The following is a 17,713-nucleotide window of genomic DNA, read 5'->3' as shown; positions in this document are numbered from 1 at the left end:
TGGGTGTGTCTACTCACAAAATTCCAACTTAACCAAAAGGCTCATTATCAATTCTTAGTTTGATTTATATGCAATATATTTACAAATAAATCCTGCCCTGAAACCACCTTTTTTCCTTCATTCTAAAAACTCTATAATAATCCCTATGGGATTCCTGGAAATGAAATGGATTCTGGGAACTAATATTATATGAGCTTCCTTTTAAATTTTTGTTTAAAAATATGTTTTAGACAGGCACTTCGGTATCCACAGGTTCAATAATGAGGATGTCCACAATAAAGATACATGAACTAGATAATCAAGTACAGACATTCTACAGTTATAAAAACTCCAACATGCCTTTCTAGATGTGTGTGTGTGGGGGGGGGGGGAGGAACTGAGTCTCCCACTGTCTTATTTTCCCATTCTTGTCAGGCAAATATTTTTCAGAGGCTGGTTCTGTAACTGGAAGAAACCGGGGCTGTGAATAAAGGTGCCCAGAGTAGCAAAAACCTATATGACATGGCAGGAGACCTTTTATTTGTTTTTTTCTTAGATGGATTAGAAAGTACACCTTCTGTGTCTCTTTATTTCTGAATGCTGGAATTTATTCAGAATTTTAAAAAATGTGTGTTCTTGCCCACTCTGCACAAATATTACTGGTCTTGTCTTTTTGTGGGAATGGTTCCCATGTACTGTAATTCTGACCTTTGGGTCTGCGGGGGCTGTGTTACTCTTAGAGCATTTTTCAGTTGGGTTGTAAAAATTCAATAGCAAAATCTAGGACCAAATACCAGCATTTAGGGCCAAAATAAAATCCAAGGCATCAATTTTTCTTTTTTCAAGACCTCTCCCTCCATCTGGCTGAAAACTACCCAGTCATTAATCCTTCCACTTTTAGCATTAATTTATTTCTTAGATATAAAAAGCAAAGTGAAACAGTAGCCTTGGAATACACTTTACATTCCAGTAGTCTTTCAAGACAAGGAAATCACACCATCTTAATTGTGCAAATATGTTTTCTAATCATTAACATTAGTTAGTTCAACTAATGAATTAGTTCATTAATTTGTATTTTGCTCAAAAGAGTGATCTATAATTTGATCTCTTGAAATATTTATGGGATTTGATCAATAAGCAATTTTATTTTACATACTGTAGCAATGTCAAATATGTCTTTATTAGTTTTTCAAAAAAGGAGTCATAATAACCATCAGACCAAAATATCAAATAAAATAACTGGAATCAAACCAACTGCAAATTAACCAGTTTATACATTGCCCTCTCTCTAAACCTCTCATATAATTAAGCTATGTTCTAATACTACAAGGAAAAATAATCTGTACTGCAAAAAAGATCTTAATCATTATCTCTTCTTATTTATCTTATGGTAGCAGAACTCAAATGGCCCTGTCACTAGAGATCTCAAAAGTCAGCAGTCTTGTCTTCCTATCATGGAGACATCTTGTTTGCTCTGTCAAGCATCTTTTAGACTTTTTGAGGAGTTATATTAACTTCAGAAAAGTTGGGTACTTTTCTGAAATAACAAGTTGCTTTCTACTGTCTTCCGTTTATCCATGAGTTCTGATGATCTATACAAAAGGTTTAAGCTGTGGCTGGTATAAAGTTTTACCTGGAATCCAAATCTATCCTGGAACATAACAATAAATAAAGCACCAAAGAATACTGTATATGTAGCTCAGGGTTGAACTGTGGAGCCCTTGGTACTCTCTGAACTTGGTTGTTTGCAAACATTTCAATACCTAATAAAAAATCCCCCAATCAAGGAACTACAACTCAGACAATCAATCAATTAGTAAACAACAGCCTAATCAAGAAACTACCTTGATTATGGTGAAAATGACAGATCAAACTACTATATATAAGTAAAGAGCAAGTCCCAATGCCTTCTAGTACTGAAGATGTTAGGTGTATGTAAATAAATAATCTTGGAAAACACACCAAGAACTTCATAGTGAATTAAGTTTCATATATATCCCATATTTTATCATTAATCAAGATTATCAAGGTTGACTCAGCCTTCCATCCTTCTGAGGTGGGTAAAATGAAGACCCAGATTGTTGGGGGCAATATGCTGATTCTGTAAACCACTTAGAGAGGGATGTAAAGCACTATGAAGCAGTATATAAGTGCTATTGCTATTAATATTTTCATGTCCAAAGGCTAAGACAACATTTTGCACAGATTATGACTGATATGTCTCCTGGTTGAAAGAAGATATTTGGCTGCTGCCAGTGGCATCCCATCTGCTTTTCCCTCCATAAGCACTTTGGGAGGTCTCAAATGAAGCCGTTACCAAAGCTTGCTCTCTCTCTCTCCCACTCAGAGCCTTTTTTGTCTGATCCTTGCTTTTTCCCAACAGGAAACATGAAGGCAAAAGGAACTGAAAAGAAAGCCAGTATTTCAAAGTACTTTAAAATGAGCGGACTTCCGGTCCCCCACAATTGATGTCATTGGGCTCCTATAAAGAGGCCAGTCTAGTTCTTGGTCAGATCATTCTGTTTTGGGTTTCATGTGAGGCAAATTGCATCTTATATTTTAATATCTGCTATGTTATGATTATTAAATTATGTGCTTCATGATTGGGAGATAATTAGTCATGGAGATGAAATTTAGGCCTAAACTCAACTCATTTTCTATGTACTTGGGGAGAAATGACGTTTTGTAGTTGGGTTCATGCTTTGAAAGTGGAAAAGCCAATATTCAAAAAGGCTGAGAAAGATTGGATTGAGAAATAGAAGTCCTATAAAAGAGAATTACTAAATGAAATTGACCAATGCCTGGCTCGGTATAAGGCAGAGCCCCCAATCTTTTTGAATCAGTGAACAAATGTCAAACAAGGACAACATTGAAATGGAATTTTGTCACACCCTGAAGCTCCCTCTTCCGTAGGACATTCTCTCCCGTCCCTCATCTTTTTGCTCTCTCTTTTTTTAAGATGGCTACCCTTTCAAAAGCAGTGCTGAATTTCAGCTGCATATCTGTTTTATTTTCTTTGAAAGCTTTTGGGTTCCAAAAGAATTCTTGGAAGTAAAGAAGAATGCCAGAGATACACATTTTGCAATGCAGAATACTAGCTTTTTATTTTTTTAAATAAAACTTGGAGTAACACCATTTATTGTATATCTCCATGTACTTCTATCTTTCATCTTATTCAATAATTTATACTTTTTACTCTGTGGTCTTCCTACATTCCAAATTGCAGTCTTCCACATATGTCTTAGGATACAAATTCTTTGAATCTGTTTTTTTCAACCTTAGCAAATTTATGTATTTCAGTTCCCAGAATTCTTTAGATCAGGGGTGTCCAAACTTTTTTGAGTGAGGGCCAAATACAGAAAAATAAGCAAAGGCCCGGGCCACCGGGGGGGGGGATGGGCGTGGCTTATTTTGGGGTGTGGCTTGGTGGTCATGTGACTGGTGGGCGTGGCTAACTGCTCATGTGACTGAGTGGATGTGGCTATGGGCATAGAAACTACTCAGAGGGCTAAAAAAAGTAATTTTTGACCAGTCCTCACACTTATGACCATCCTCACATTTATGCCCATTGCAGCATTTTTAACAACCATATCACTCATTTCACAACTGCTTCTCTTCACCACGGTTACAAGATAGGGTGCAAAATGTAAAGATAGTTGTACGTGTGAGGACCAGTCAAAAGTGTGAGAACCTGTCAGAAATCACTTTTTTCAGCCGTCTGGGTAGTCCCTATGCACAGTTTAGGCTTAAGTATACTATATGTGTGTGAGTTATATATATGTGCATGTGTATCTCTATGTTTGTGTACGTGTGTGTTTGTGTTATGTTGATTTTTAATGTAATATTTTTATTTATTTATTTATTTATTTAATTTATACCGCCTTCTCCCGAAGGACTCAGGCGTGTACAGGCAAAAATAAAACAGGTGATACAATATACAATTTAAAATGCAAATTAAAAAACTTATTTTAAAACTAGCCTGAAAAGTTAAAATATATAAAAACTAAAACCCCATTTAAAATTAAATTAAAATAAATTTAAAATTTAAAATATTAATAAAACCCCAATTTAAAATCCAACTATTTATGCCAATTTTAAATATAATTATTCAGAAAGGCATGCGGCTGGACAACAAACAGTATATAAGCCTAGTAAATTCATGTGTGGCCCGGGCCACACACAAGAGGTGACATATTGACACATGATTACTGTGTGTATTTCTAACTCGCCTATAATGTGAAGAACATTGCTCTCAGTGGGAGCAGTGATGCTGTCCTTTGGATTGAAGGATGGCTGGGATGTCAGGAGAAAGTTTGGTGGTTGAGACACGAAGGACTTCACAGAGATGGCTATCAGTCATTCTGGATCTCAGTCTGCTTTTGTTCTGATTTAACAGAGAAAATGTTTGTTCACATATGTATGTTGAGCCGAACAGGCTCATCATTCTTTGCATGGCGTCTCATCAGAGGAAACTTGGCATGATCCAAACTCTGATAGAAGTCAGGGAGAGAAGCTGATGTTGACTCTTCAGAGAATCATCACATTGCATTTCAATCAGTTCTAACTGCAGACTCTCCTCCACTTCTTCTGCATCCACCAGGAAGGGGGTCGAGAACAGCTTGATTTGTTTTTCAATGACAGAAAAATCTTGAAAACGCTGGTTGAATTCTGTCACGAGAGATGTAATTACAGAAACATATTTCTCCTTTTTAGCAGAAAGGTCTGCCTTTGGAAAAGCAGACTTGATTTCAGACAGCGAGGGAAGTGTACAGCATTAAAGCTTCGTAGTTGTGTCTCAAACAGGCGGAGCTTTACACAGAAGGCTTTCATGCGCATACAGGTGTGATACCAGCTGTTCTTTGCCTTGTAGGTTCTTGTTCAGTGTATTCAGATGATGAGTAAGATCAACTAAAAATGCCAGGTCTGCCAGCCACAGAGGGTCACTCAGTTCATGAAGAGGTCGGTCCTTCTCTTTCAAAAAATTGTCGATTTCTGATCTCAGCGAATAAAACCGCTGCAGCACAGAGCCACGGCTGAGCCAGCGCACATCAGAGTGGTAGAGTACATCCCCGTATTCAGCATCCATGTCAGATAAAGCTTGAAATTCCTGTGGTACAGTCCTCTAGCTCGAATTATGTTGACAGTTTTTACAACAGTGTTCATCACATCGCCCAGCTGCACAGTCTTGGCACACAGTGCTTCTTGGTGGATTATACAGTGCATCCTAACAGCCTCACCTCCGCTCTCTTTTACCTTGACGCACACCATGGATGCCATTCCTTTGCGCTCACCCGTCATGGCCGGAGCTCCATCCGTTGTTACTCCACAGAGCTTGTCCCATTTAAGCCCCATCTTTTCAACTGCCTCTGACACAGCGTCAAAAATATTTCCACCTGTCGTTGTGCCTTTTAGGCTCATCATATCAAGCAGCTCCTCCGTACAGCAAAAATTATCATCGACTCCCCGCAATTAAAAGCTGTGCGGTGTCTGTGGCGTCTGTGCTCTCATCGCATGCTATCGGTAAAATCAAAAGCACGAGCTTTCTCTCTCAGCTGAAGTTTCAGGTTAGCTGACAAGTCCTCGATTCTCCGCACCACTGTATTTCTGGATAAGGTCACGTTGTTGAAATCCTGCACTTTTTCCGGGCACATTACTTCTGTGACTTTGATGAGGCACTGCTTTATGAAATCACCGTCTGAGAACGGTTTGCCATGCTGGGCAATAAGTTTTGCGACTTCATAGCTTGCTGCTGTGGCGTTTTCCTGTATTTTGTTAGCACGAAATAAAAACTGTTGTTGAGCTTGCAGGCTAGCTGCCATTTGCTTGAATTTCTGTGCTCGTTTGCCACCTGTGTACGATCGTAGCTGTGATGCTTGGTGTGATAGTGCCGATGGACATTATACTCTTTCATCACGGCAACATCTTCATTGCAAATCAAACAGACACATTTTCCGTTGATTTCTTTAAAGAAATATTCATTTTCCCACCGTGTTTGAAATCTTCTAGACTCACTTGCTATCTTGCGTTTCTTGATTGCTGCCATTTCTGGTGACTCGTGGTAAATATTTAGGACTATATCAGAGGCCTGAAAACCTGGGACATTACAATACAGATGGATACAGTCAGTCTACTAAAAGCAACAATATGTGGATATCATCTTCATTTAAGGGGAAAATGTTTCATATTCATTCATCTTGGCCAGGGTGTCAAACTTGGTCCCTTAAGACTTGTGGACTTCAACTCCCAGAGTCCTCAGCCAGCAAAGCTGGCTGAGGAACTCTGGGAATTGAAATCCACAAGTCTTAAAAGACCAAGTTTGGACACCAATCTTAACTTTGTTTTGTATTTGGTATGAACTTGAAACTCCTTCGTTATTCCCTGCCCAAGGGGTGGAGGCGCGAGGAGCTCACCAGGCGGCCCGGGAAGGCGAGTACAACTCCTGGGGTCGGAACGCCAGCAGCCTCTTTCCCGCTTGCCGCCACCTCCTCCGCCCCTCCTTCGTTATTCCCTGCCCAAGGGGTGAGGCGCGAGGAGCTCACCAGGCGGCCCGGGGAAGGCGAGAGTACAACTCCTGGGGTCGGGAACGGCCAGCAGCCTCTTTCCCGCTTGCCGCCTCCTCCGCCCCCTCCCTTCGTTATTCCCTGCCCAAGGGGTGGAGGCGCGAGGAGCTCACCAGGCGGCCCGGGGAAGGCGAGAGTACAACTCCTGGGGTCGGGAATGGCCAGCAGCCTCTTTCCCACTTGCCGCCGCCTCCTCCGCCCCCTCCCTTCGTTATTCCCTGCCCAAGGGGTGGAGGCGCGAGGAGCTCACCAGGCGGCCCGGGGAAGGCGAGAGTACAACTCCTGGGGTCGGGAACGGCCAGCAGCCTCTTTCCCGCTCGCCGCCTCCTCCGCCCCCTCCCTTCATTATTCCCCGCCCATGGGGAGGAGCCGCGAGCCTCGCAGCGAACCACTGGGCAAGCACCGGGAGGTGGCCCAAAAGGGCCATATTCATTATACTTTTAGAATTTGCTGAGGGCCAATAAAAACTGACCCGTGGGCCGCAGTTGGCCCGCGGGCCGTAGTTTGGACACCCCTGCTTTAGATACTTGTTTATAGCAGGAGTGGGGGTATGATAAAGTTTCAGGCTAGGCATGATCAGAGTGGCATTTCCTTCCCTTAGTATATTTTTTGTTTTACTACATCCTTGCTCATGGTGCTATTAAATTTTCACTAAAGAGAATCAAACTTTTCTAGTTACTAGTGAAGAGTACTGTTTCACTACAGACATTTAGCTCATTCAGAAAACAAATAGCAAGAACAAAAATAACTAGGGGCAGTTCAGGCTGCAGAATTCTTTGGAGTGAAGCTCTCATGAATGTAGGAAGCTGGCCACCTACTGAGAGGTACTGGGATGGTGCAAGTTTGAAGGCCAGCTGGCATGTATGCAAAAATGTTAGGAGGGAAGACAAGAGATTGATTGCATAAGTTATGAGAAAAGCTTCAGAAAAGTTTCATTAGTCTTAATGAAGAATAAGACTATTCAGAGGAATCCTATATAATCTTGTACCTTAATTAAATGAGGTGGTTTTAATTGCAGCTTCCAAAGTAAAAGGGTGGGAGTTGAAATAGTTCCTATTGCATACTTTCCCATTTTTCTGCCAGAAATGGTGTTTAAAATGGCTAACAGTAGTTAAGCATGTATTGGAAAACATAAATTTAATTCACAGCAAATTAAAAATGTGTCAAAGACTAAAAAAATAGCGCCCAAACATTAAAAGCTTATTTCATAAATAAACCAACTAAATGCCAAAGTTAAAAAAAACTGTCTTTGTAAGAAAAAAAGGTGCTACAGAGAATACTCATCTGGCCTCCATTGGCCCAGCAATCCAGAGACAGTGTATCCCCCCCACAAAAAAACCCTCTTACATTTCTTTTCATATTCCCTGTGATTATGAGGGATAAAAAAGGGGGCCTCGCTCAAAGCCAAGCTCATTTGGGGGAATGTGAGCCTTCCGATTGCAAATTGTTTAGGACATTGTATATGATAACTTCACTTGCACTGTGCTCAGAAATGCACCAAAAAAACCCATCAAAGCTCCTCAGATTAAGGAATCAGCTGCTCCTTGGAAAGGAATCTGTTCTGTTGTCTGCCTGATAACTGAATTATCTTAGGTTTTTAAATGCTTGTGAAGGCAGCCCTATATAAATGTGTTACAATAGTCAAATGGAATACAATCAAGGATTAGGGGTTGGGTTCATCACAGTGGTGGGTTTCAAATTTTTTTACTACCGGTTCTGTGGATGTGGCTTGGTGGGCGTGGCTTGGTGGGCATGGTAGGGGAAGGATACTGCAAAATCCCCATTTCCTCCCATCAGCTGGGACTTGGGAGGCAGAGAATAGATGGGGGCAAGGCCAGTCAGAATTTTTAGTACCGGTTCTCCAAACTACTCAAAATTTCTGCTACCAGTTCTCCAGAACTGGTCAGAACCTGCTGAAACCCACCTCTGGTTCATCATCACATCCAGTATGATATACTTTGCAAAATGTCACACCATTTGTAACTGTGCCAGCAATCTTGACCACCTAGTTCAGGGCTGAATCCAGGAATATATAAGTCATAGTGGTATAATTCCTAGTCTGATCCGTTTTGAGAAGGGAGAGAGGAACAGTTCCAAGAATCTAGTTTTCAATTCACTCTTCCTAGCCATCTACGTAAGTGTCAGTTTTTTGTGCCATTACCATCACCATTGACCAACAGAACAACAGTTGAAAGAAATAACTTGGCATCTGTTGTGACCCAGGCCCAAGTAGGTAGTAATAAACTTAGTCCGTGGAAAAACGAACTTTATTCGAACAGCTGGGAATTACTTCATTCCCAGCGTTGTTCAACTCAAAGTAAAACAAATGCCTCCCAGCACAAATTCCTCAGTTATCTCACAAACCTTAGTCCAATTAGGCAAACTGCCAAAGGCCCTTCCTGGCAAACGTCCAGAAGCCACAAAAACAAAGACGTAGACGAAGCAGAAGACGCAGCTACAATGTTGTTTTCCGGGAAAGCTCAAATGCCCGTGCTGGTCTGTTTTAAGCCTTATGGGAGGGGCCAATCACTTCTTGGCCCTACTCCCGACTTGTCCTCTCTGCTTGAGCTGCTCTTGCCTTCTGGAAGCTCTTCTCATGCATGCATTAGGAACAGGCTCATCCTGTTCCTCTGCCTCACTACTATCAGTCTCTGGAGGCTCTGGAGTCCGCACCTCACTTCCCGATGGCCCCGGCCTCACCTCAGCCTCATCGCTGTCGGACTCCATTGCCAGCTCCATATGCTGCTGACAGACCACATCAGCATCAGAGGAACCAGTAGTCTGCTTCAGCCGTGTTTCCAGCACAGTGTCATTGCTATAAAAGAGAGAGCCTTGCTATGTTGGTCATCTGAAGCTGAGTGACCTTTCAGTAGTCCTGTATCTTCCAGGAAGCAGCCATGTACCTAATCTGGGTACATAGGGAGAAGGACAGGGAAAGAAGGAATGAAAGAGAAGAGGCTTTTGGTAACTAAGACTAGGCCCTTGGGAATTCCAGCTGGGCCCAGTTGCTCTGCTACTAGGCAAGTTGGTCTCGGAGGCAGGACGAAACTTCCTTTGTCCACAAGTCCCAAGAGGAAAGAAATCGGATTTCACAGAAGTGGAATCACTGTTGTCTCATCTTTGTTTTGAATGATTAAAAACAACTCGATTCATTTGAATTAAGCTCTGTTTTTTAGCCTCTAATTTAAAATTAATTTAAAACATCCTCCAATTTAAAACTTGAACAACTACATCAGATAAAATTAAGGAAAAGGAGTTATTTGCATATTGGTAACATAGAACTCTTTTTTAATAGATTCATGTTTGTAACAAACAACACAAAGTATGAAATGAAACTCTGAAGTTACCGGCATATCATGGGTTGGAATCTACAAACTTTTAAGGCAGTGGATATGTTTGTAATGTTGAGAGCATTTTTAAAGCACTTTTCCTGTGGGGAGGTCTATTCATAAAATAATCAATATACAGGCATGAACAATTGCTGATGCTTATTTTTTAGAAGGCAAAGGGATAAAGCTTTTAAAAAGTTAAGTACATGGTAGAAGTGAAGTCTTCATTCCCAGAAGATGCAGCTTCTCTTTTGAGTTCAGTTTTCTGCTCCTTTTTTCACTCTTTCACATAAGACAAATTCATCTGGCTCAAAGTAAATAACTTTATCAAATAATTGGCTGAACCTGAGCCATAAATCCCCACTAAATGAGAAGTTTGGTAAAACTTCCTTCATTTGCACCACATTTTCCCCACAAAGGGAAAGCAAAGCAGAAAAAAGCAGAACATTCTAGCTATTACAGTGTTTTGTATGAGGTGACAAAATATGGCAGATGTTAAGAAGTGCCTTGAATAAAGTTTTGCAGGCCAGATTACTTTCATAGACTGGTTATCCATCTCTGGTTTGGCTAAATCAAAGGAGGGCAGTGTTTCAGAGGTCTGGAGCTACTGTGACCTTAAAGATGTCCTAAATGTAATAATTTCACCCAAATAAATATGCCCCCAAATAAAGACTATCCTGTATGATAAAAATTTTAGTCTTAAAATAGTATGTTTTGCCCTTTTTACTCAAACGCATCTTCTTTGCATATATTAACTGTTGTAATCATCCCGGAACACAACAGAGAAAAAAATGAGGAAATTGGAGGTCATTTGGGGGGAAATTCCAGATTGTGTGGTTTCCATCATTTTGGTATAGACTGTAGGGAAGAACATCCTGCTGTTTAATACTAGTTGGTCACCAAACAGGGATAAAATTGAGAATTACAAAACCAGCCTTAGCTTTCATTTCTAAACCCTTACGGGAAAATCATCAAGCTAGGACACATTTTAAATGCTTTCTCTTTAATTGAATATGGATGCCAATTGTGTTTAGATGAGCAAGTATCATCAAAAATAGGACTCTCATTAATGCTTCCAAAAAAAGCCAATGCAGTCCTAGGCTACATCAGCAGAGGAATCAAAGTCCCTCTTTATTAACCTGAAGCATTAGTACCACTTTATACTGATTTGATAAGACCGCATTTGGAATACTGCATCCAGTCTGGCCACCATGATACAAAAAAGATGTTGAGACCCTAGAAAGAATGCAGAGAAGAGCAACAAAGATGATAAGGGGTCTGGAGGCTAAAATATATGATGAACGGTTGCAGGAATTGGATATCATTAGTCGAACCCAAGAGAAGGACTAGGGGTAACATGATAACAGCCTTACAATATTTGATGGACTGTCATAGTAAAAAAGGGGGTCATCTTATTCTCCAAAGCACTTGAGGGCAGGACAAGAAGTAATGGATGGAAATTTATCAAGGAGAGATCCAATCTAGCATTAAGGAGAAATTCTGCCACTTATGACTGTATGACTATAACCTTGTTGCTGGTATCCTTAGGATTTATATTGACTGTTTCCTAACATGATTTGCTTATTTGTACCCTATGACTATCATTAAGTGTTGTACCTTATGATTCTTGATGAATGTATTTTTTCTGTACACTGAGAGCATATGCACCAAGACAAATTCCTTGTGTGTCCAATCACACTTGGCCAATAAAGAATTCTATTCTATTCTATCCTATTTACTGACAGTGAGAACAATTAACCCAATTCTGTTATTCTATATTATGATGGTAATTTTTTGTCTCCATTGTTTTTATATCACTCTGATTCCACTGATGATCATTTTGAATGAAATGCCATCAGGCTATTGTAGAACTTATCCAAGCAAAAGGGAGGGAAATCACTTCTGCACCACAGAAATGATTTGGAATAATGAAGAAAAATACAACTTCTTTTAAATATGGTTTAGTGATGACATTAACATGGAATTTTGATTGGATAAGTGCATAGCACTGACAATAAAAGTTAAGGAAAAATTTGAATGGCCAGATGGAATGTTACTAAAATCAAAGCATTGACAATGGAAGAAAGTTTAAAATATTTGTACATTTTAGAAGTAAATAATAGCTTGCAAACTCAAATGAAGAAGGAAAACATACCTCAATATATCAAACAAATCAGAAAAGATTTAAATTGAAGCAGAATGCTATTAATATAATCAAAACTTAGACTGTCGATGGAATATGCTGCCCAGCAGTAAGACTGAACACAAGTCAAATTAAATGCTTTGGATTTCAAGACCTGGAAACTTACAACAGTATAGTATGTGCTACATCCTAAGAGTGTAGCATTTATACCAAAGAAAATTGGTTGGTTGTGATTGCTGTGGAAACGAACAATGGGGGATGACATCAAAGATTTAAATGATTACCTAAAACCAGGCAAAGAAAAAATGATAATTGATGTGTTCAAAGAAAATATTTTGATTGTGACAGCATCAAGGGCAGCATGCAAAAATCAAAACAGTTAAAACAGTGAATGAAAAATTGGAAAGATAAAATCTTTTCATGGTCAAAAGAAATAAAAAGCAATAGCTTCATATTGCATCCATCAGGAGTCGAACAGTAAGATTAATATTTGCACCTCAAGAATGGGCACTAGCAAAAAAAGTAACAAGAACAAGAAACAATGGAAGCAACTTCAAATGTAGCTCATACAAAAAAAAAATCACTGTTAACCACTCAATAAGTAGATGTAGCAAAATTGTCCTGTCGGATTATAAAATAAAAAAATGCATGGCAGAAATAATATACTGGAATGTATGTAAAAGGTATGAATTTGATATAGGTATGCTGACAGCATTGATAAAGTGACTCAGAATGATCATGTAAAAATGTTATGTGACTTCTAAATTCAATTATACCACAATACAACAGACATTACAGTACCTGAAAAAAGATGTTACTCATTCCTTGATAATAGCAAATGGCAGTAGGGTATCTCAAAAGGAACTGAAAAGATTGAAAACTATTGCGGCTTAACGATGGAATAAACTGGCAAAAGTTTTTCCATAGTTATTGGAGTATTATAAGTTACAACAATAAAATTATCTAAAGAGCTAAAAAATTAGAAGTGTTCAATCTTGCAAATTAAGCTTTCAAAAACACTTTGCTCGAAACCATATTACAATAATACTTGTAACGTTCTCAGGCTTTTAGATACTGTTTGAATTGATCCTAAACCATCAGCATTTGCTGAAAATTCTTCAAAAGAGGATAAATAAAAATATAACTAAATCTGAAAGAGTGAAGTCTTTATTATAAACAGGATGTTTTGAAGTATTTTGACTTTTCTTTTAGAAGTAAGTTTATTATTTATCCTAAATCATTTTCTTGCTTTTGTCTGCCTGCCATATTTCTAAATAAATTACGGCTACCATTGCTTCAGTGAAGACATCGATTAATATGTATCTGTATCCTATAGTGATGTTGACCATGGATTGTTTTTTCCCTTTAGATCCACAAGATATTTATTTCTGATTAATTCTTCCTTCTTCTGTCCTTTTGTAGAGAAAATAATTAATGGGCAAGACTATGAAGTTATGATGCAAATAGACACTGAAGTAATGGATACCAGGATCCTGCATATCAAAAGCTCATCCATCCCACCTTACCTTCGAGAACAACAGAGGAACCACACAACATCCTTCTATCATTCTCCTCCAACCGTTCCAGAGGCAGCTCCTGCTGTGAGAACAATCACCGAATCACCCCAATAGACTCTCCAAATGAGGCTTTTCTATGTGCTCTGGGATAGGCAACCCACGTAGGTGTGCCATGGCAGTGTCAGGGGCAGTATCCTGTCTTAAACAACAGCTTGAGGTTTCTGGATCTCAGGATTCTGTCTGCTTTTAGACCTAGCCAAAAAATAGTTTCTCGCTCACTCTGTCTAGATGATCTGCCATCTTTATAAGACAATATTTATGGGTCTAAGAACTTCACTTTGTTAAAAGAAATGCTAAAATTGCAATGGGTAAAATAGTGTTATTGATGGAAGTGAGGCTTCTGTGGGGTTAACTAAGTCCTGGGATGGGAGGTGGGCACTAAATGTCATTTCGTTCCTCTACCTTCTTAAAAATATATATTAATTTCTTTCCAGTTTCTGAAGAAGAAATGTAGGAGCCACATATGGATTACAGGTTATCTGCCGCTAATTGTTTGTATTGTTCTATTTTTAATTTCAGTTTGTCTATAGAATTTATACTTTGCATTCTTTATTCAGTCTTATTCTGGGTTCTCTTTCCTGCTGCTTTTTACCAGTGGGGAAAGGAGGAAGAAAATAAAGAATACAGGCTCTTGTTCACCGAATTAGAGTTTAAGCTATTCTTCATTGCACTTATTTTCAGTACTTTTTCATTATTTTATTCAGTCTCTAGACAAAGTACTATATCCTACACTGGCTTTTTCCGGTTCTTTATTATACAACAAATGCCCAGTCCAGCTGTTTTGAATTTGTTACATAAGATACAGATGTTTTGTTGATACCACCCTTTAACTATGTGCAAATTAGTAAAATATTGTTACTGGGGAAATGTTTCTAGTACTATTATAGAAATTAAAATTCTCCCAGTTACTCAGAAACTAGTACCTCAACTAGTTTCATGGGTACCTATTGACCGAGACTTGCAACATTATTAATGAAGAGCTTTGTTTTGAATACTAACGCTCTTATTACTTTGGTCTAAATTTTAAGTGAATGTACTAGAATTGGGGCAAGTGGTGCTTATCTATTGGCCCAGGTTCTGTATAAGAGAACCAAAGCCAGAAAGAAGCAATGTTCATGTGTGTGCATCTTCATGAACTTCCTGCATGAATCTGCTCATAAGAATAATTTATGTCCTCTGGTTTGGCAACAGGGAAGGATAAAAAAGGGTGGGTTCTAGTGGAAAGGCCCTCATTCATATTGAGAGCACTAGATCGATGAGAAGAGGTTCTCTGCCTTTTCCACTCCACCTCTTTCATTGACATAGTTCATGCCCACATTGGGCATATAGAATACCCACATTGGGATATACTTTGAGATTGGGATAAGGGAGGATGTGTTGCCCAATGAGGGATGCGGTATAGGGATACAATGCAGGGGATACAAATTAGAGCATAGTACCACATAAACTAAGGTATTTATTTCTTATCAAATATCTGAGCCTCCTTTAGATGTAAATATCCTCAGGGCAGATTTCATAGCAAAGGTAAGACTAGTGAGGAGGAAAGAGCACTAGGCTAAGCATCTGGGAAGTGGGAAAATAAACTCTGAATGTAAAAGGCTGCTTCAAATAAGTGGAGAACGTATGCACCACACGCGAAGCTTTGTGTGTCTCTCAGCAAAGAAAACCTCCATTAGCTCACTCCATTGCATAGTCATAATCTACTTTTCTTCCCTTCTGTATGTGCGTGATCTTGTTTGACCTTCAAAATTCCACTTCCACATCCTGCAATCTTACTTTATTAAAGTTTATCACAACTTCCACAAAAATCCACCTCAGGCATTGAACAGGTATTTATGTAAATGTATGTGCAGTGTGCACAATGTAACGACAGATGGAAGTGCAAGAGATGAACAATAGTCTTCTCTGAAAAGGATTGGGCAAAATTCTTGTCTGTATCTGTTGTGTTGTGGGTTGAATCATTGATACATTAACTCTCTTGGATAACAGATTGAGTAGGAGTTGTAACATTACATGTGTATACTTTAACCTTGAAATCTATCAGCCTTATTTTCTGTGCTGTTATTTACACACATGAACTGCTAGATATAAGTAATGTAAAGTCAATGATATGTACTTCAAAATGTTTTTAAGTCTTTTTTCAGAAGCATCTAAAGTGACCTGGTCAAAACCTAACAAAATTAAACAAAGATAATAATCCACCGTAAGCAGTAGCAAAATAATTGAATAGCATAAAACTAAAATCCTTACAGAACAAGAAAAGAAACTGGCAGCAGAATTAGGCCAAGTCAGCTTCACCCCATATTTTCCACCTGCTCTGCCCCATTTCTTGTTTGTATTACGTACAGTAAGCTTCTCACAAGGCAAGAATCATTTTTTATTAGTTATTCTGTAGAGTACTATGAACATTGATATATCGGAAACACAATGCATTGCTACCTTGAGAGTAGCATGAAATTACTTGTTAAAAATTAACTTCTATCACAAGAAGTTGCATTGTACATGGAGCTGAGGATCTCAGAGCTTTTAGTCTTGAGGGACAAAACAATTCTGGTTTTTTTTTAGAGAAAATTTGTCTGGCTCTTACTGGAAATTGAGTAATGTTTTGTAAACATTATTTGATTAAAGAAGGCGTTGTTCACTTGGATGCTGATGTTCCTTTGTGCCACAATCAGGAGAACACTTTTCCCTGTTAACTGTTCCCTATAGACATCCATACTATGTGCAATTTAATGCTGTGGAAATAAACAAAAAGATGTTTGAATGTGCACTTTTAAAAAAACAGTAGGGAACAGATCAGTGAGCAGTTTACTAGAAGTTTTCTTTGGTATCTTGGTAGTTATTCTGGTTTTCAGATTAATTTGACTCAAGATCACTAAGAATTTGCCAGATGGGAAGCATTTTTAGTTCAGCTATTTTTTTTCTGCATCTTATATGTTACAGTATTATAATAAAAATCTTTTGCGGTCAAAGTAAGTTTTAGATCCATAAAGCTATTGCCAACTAAAATCTAACAGTGGTTTTGAATATCAAAGTATCCCAGATCCAATTTTACTAAATATGTTATCTTGACTAAAGTACTTATAAGTATCTGCTGGTGGAAAAGTGTACCTTTTGAAAAGACGAATCAATGGGGTGGGGAAAAAAGAATTCAAAACTTTGGGTCAATCAGGCCTATGTTTGTTTTTAGTTTTCTCTCTGCCTTAAGCATCCTTCCTTGTTTGAAAAACTCTTCCCCTTCTTGAGGGCCCTTGTTCATCTCTAGTCTGGCCAACTGTGGAAATCAGTTTTGAGCTGTTCTCCTGCCAGCCTCAGCATTTCTTCAATATTGCCTGTCCAAAATTGGCTGACTGCTTTTGGCTGAATAAATGTCCAGTGTTGCTTTTTCATTGCTGTGCTGGAAATACAACTCTTTGCAGAACACTTGATTAAAAACAAACAGCCTTCCTCCTCTGAGAAAGTATATGGGTATATCACAAAAGCCTAAAATTTCTTGGGTGTTTTCTTTACAGACTGTAACATCTTTAAACAATGTTAAAATGGTGTCTTGCACATTAGATCGATCTGTGCTTTGAGTAATGCTGTAAAGTAGGTTTAGTTAATTTAAGGAACACTGAATTCAGTGGCCTACTCTTAACAATTGTTAAGTTTGTACTTAATGTGCTGTTTTGGTTTGTTTGTTTTGGCATTTTATCTTTTAAGTTATTTCCTTGTTTCACTATTGTGCTTATTTCTTTGAAATATCTGAATAAGAAATCATTTTTGTTATCTGAAATTACTGTTGGAAGAGTGAGTGCATTGTCTTTTGTTGATAGTCTTTAAACAAGATACCTGGAATACTACTGGGACATCACAATAAAAAATTACTATATGTTTACATTCTCTTCTAAAAGATAAATAAAATATACATGTAGAGCTGTGCCATTTGTTTTTATATCTGCATATCATTGAATTCACCTTTACAGGATACGGTAGAACTGCCTAGAGTACTAAGAAATGCAGTTTAATGGAACATTGGCAGGATTACGAGTAAACAATGTACTTTGAAATAAATGGGAGTTAGTGTGCTCAGATAACTTTGTGAAAGTGTTGAAAATATAAAACTCAGAGGTGAGGATCATTCCT

General features: G+C 38.6%; 1 protein-coding gene across 4 annotated transcripts in view; it reads left to right on the top strand.

Moving 5' to 3' along the window:
- The window catches only part of ATF6 (activating transcription factor 6), a 101,663-nt gene extending 84,154 nt beyond the window's left edge, over positions 1-17,509 (top strand). For all 4 annotated transcript variants that reach the window (XM_058174551.1, XM_058174550.1, XM_058174552.1 and 1 more), the window contains one exon: positions 13,434-17,509. In XM_058174551.1, the coding sequence (XP_058030534.1) occupies positions 13,434-13,642 (209 nt within the window). In that variant the 3' untranslated portion in view covers positions 13,643-17,509. The remainder of the gene's footprint in view (positions 1-13,433) is intronic.
- The last annotated feature ends 204 nt before the right edge of the window (positions 17,510-17,713 follow it).

The sequence above is a fragment of the Ahaetulla prasina genome, chromosome 3 (genome assembly GCF_028640845.1).
Source record: "Ahaetulla prasina isolate Xishuangbanna chromosome 3, ASM2864084v1, whole genome shotgun sequence".
In the NCBI taxonomy this organism is placed as follows: Eukaryota; Metazoa; Chordata; class Lepidosauria; order Squamata; family Colubridae; genus Ahaetulla; species Ahaetulla prasina.
The sequence above is the reverse complement of the archived record's forward strand: the minus strand, read 5'-3'. Positions and strand labels throughout refer to the sequence as shown.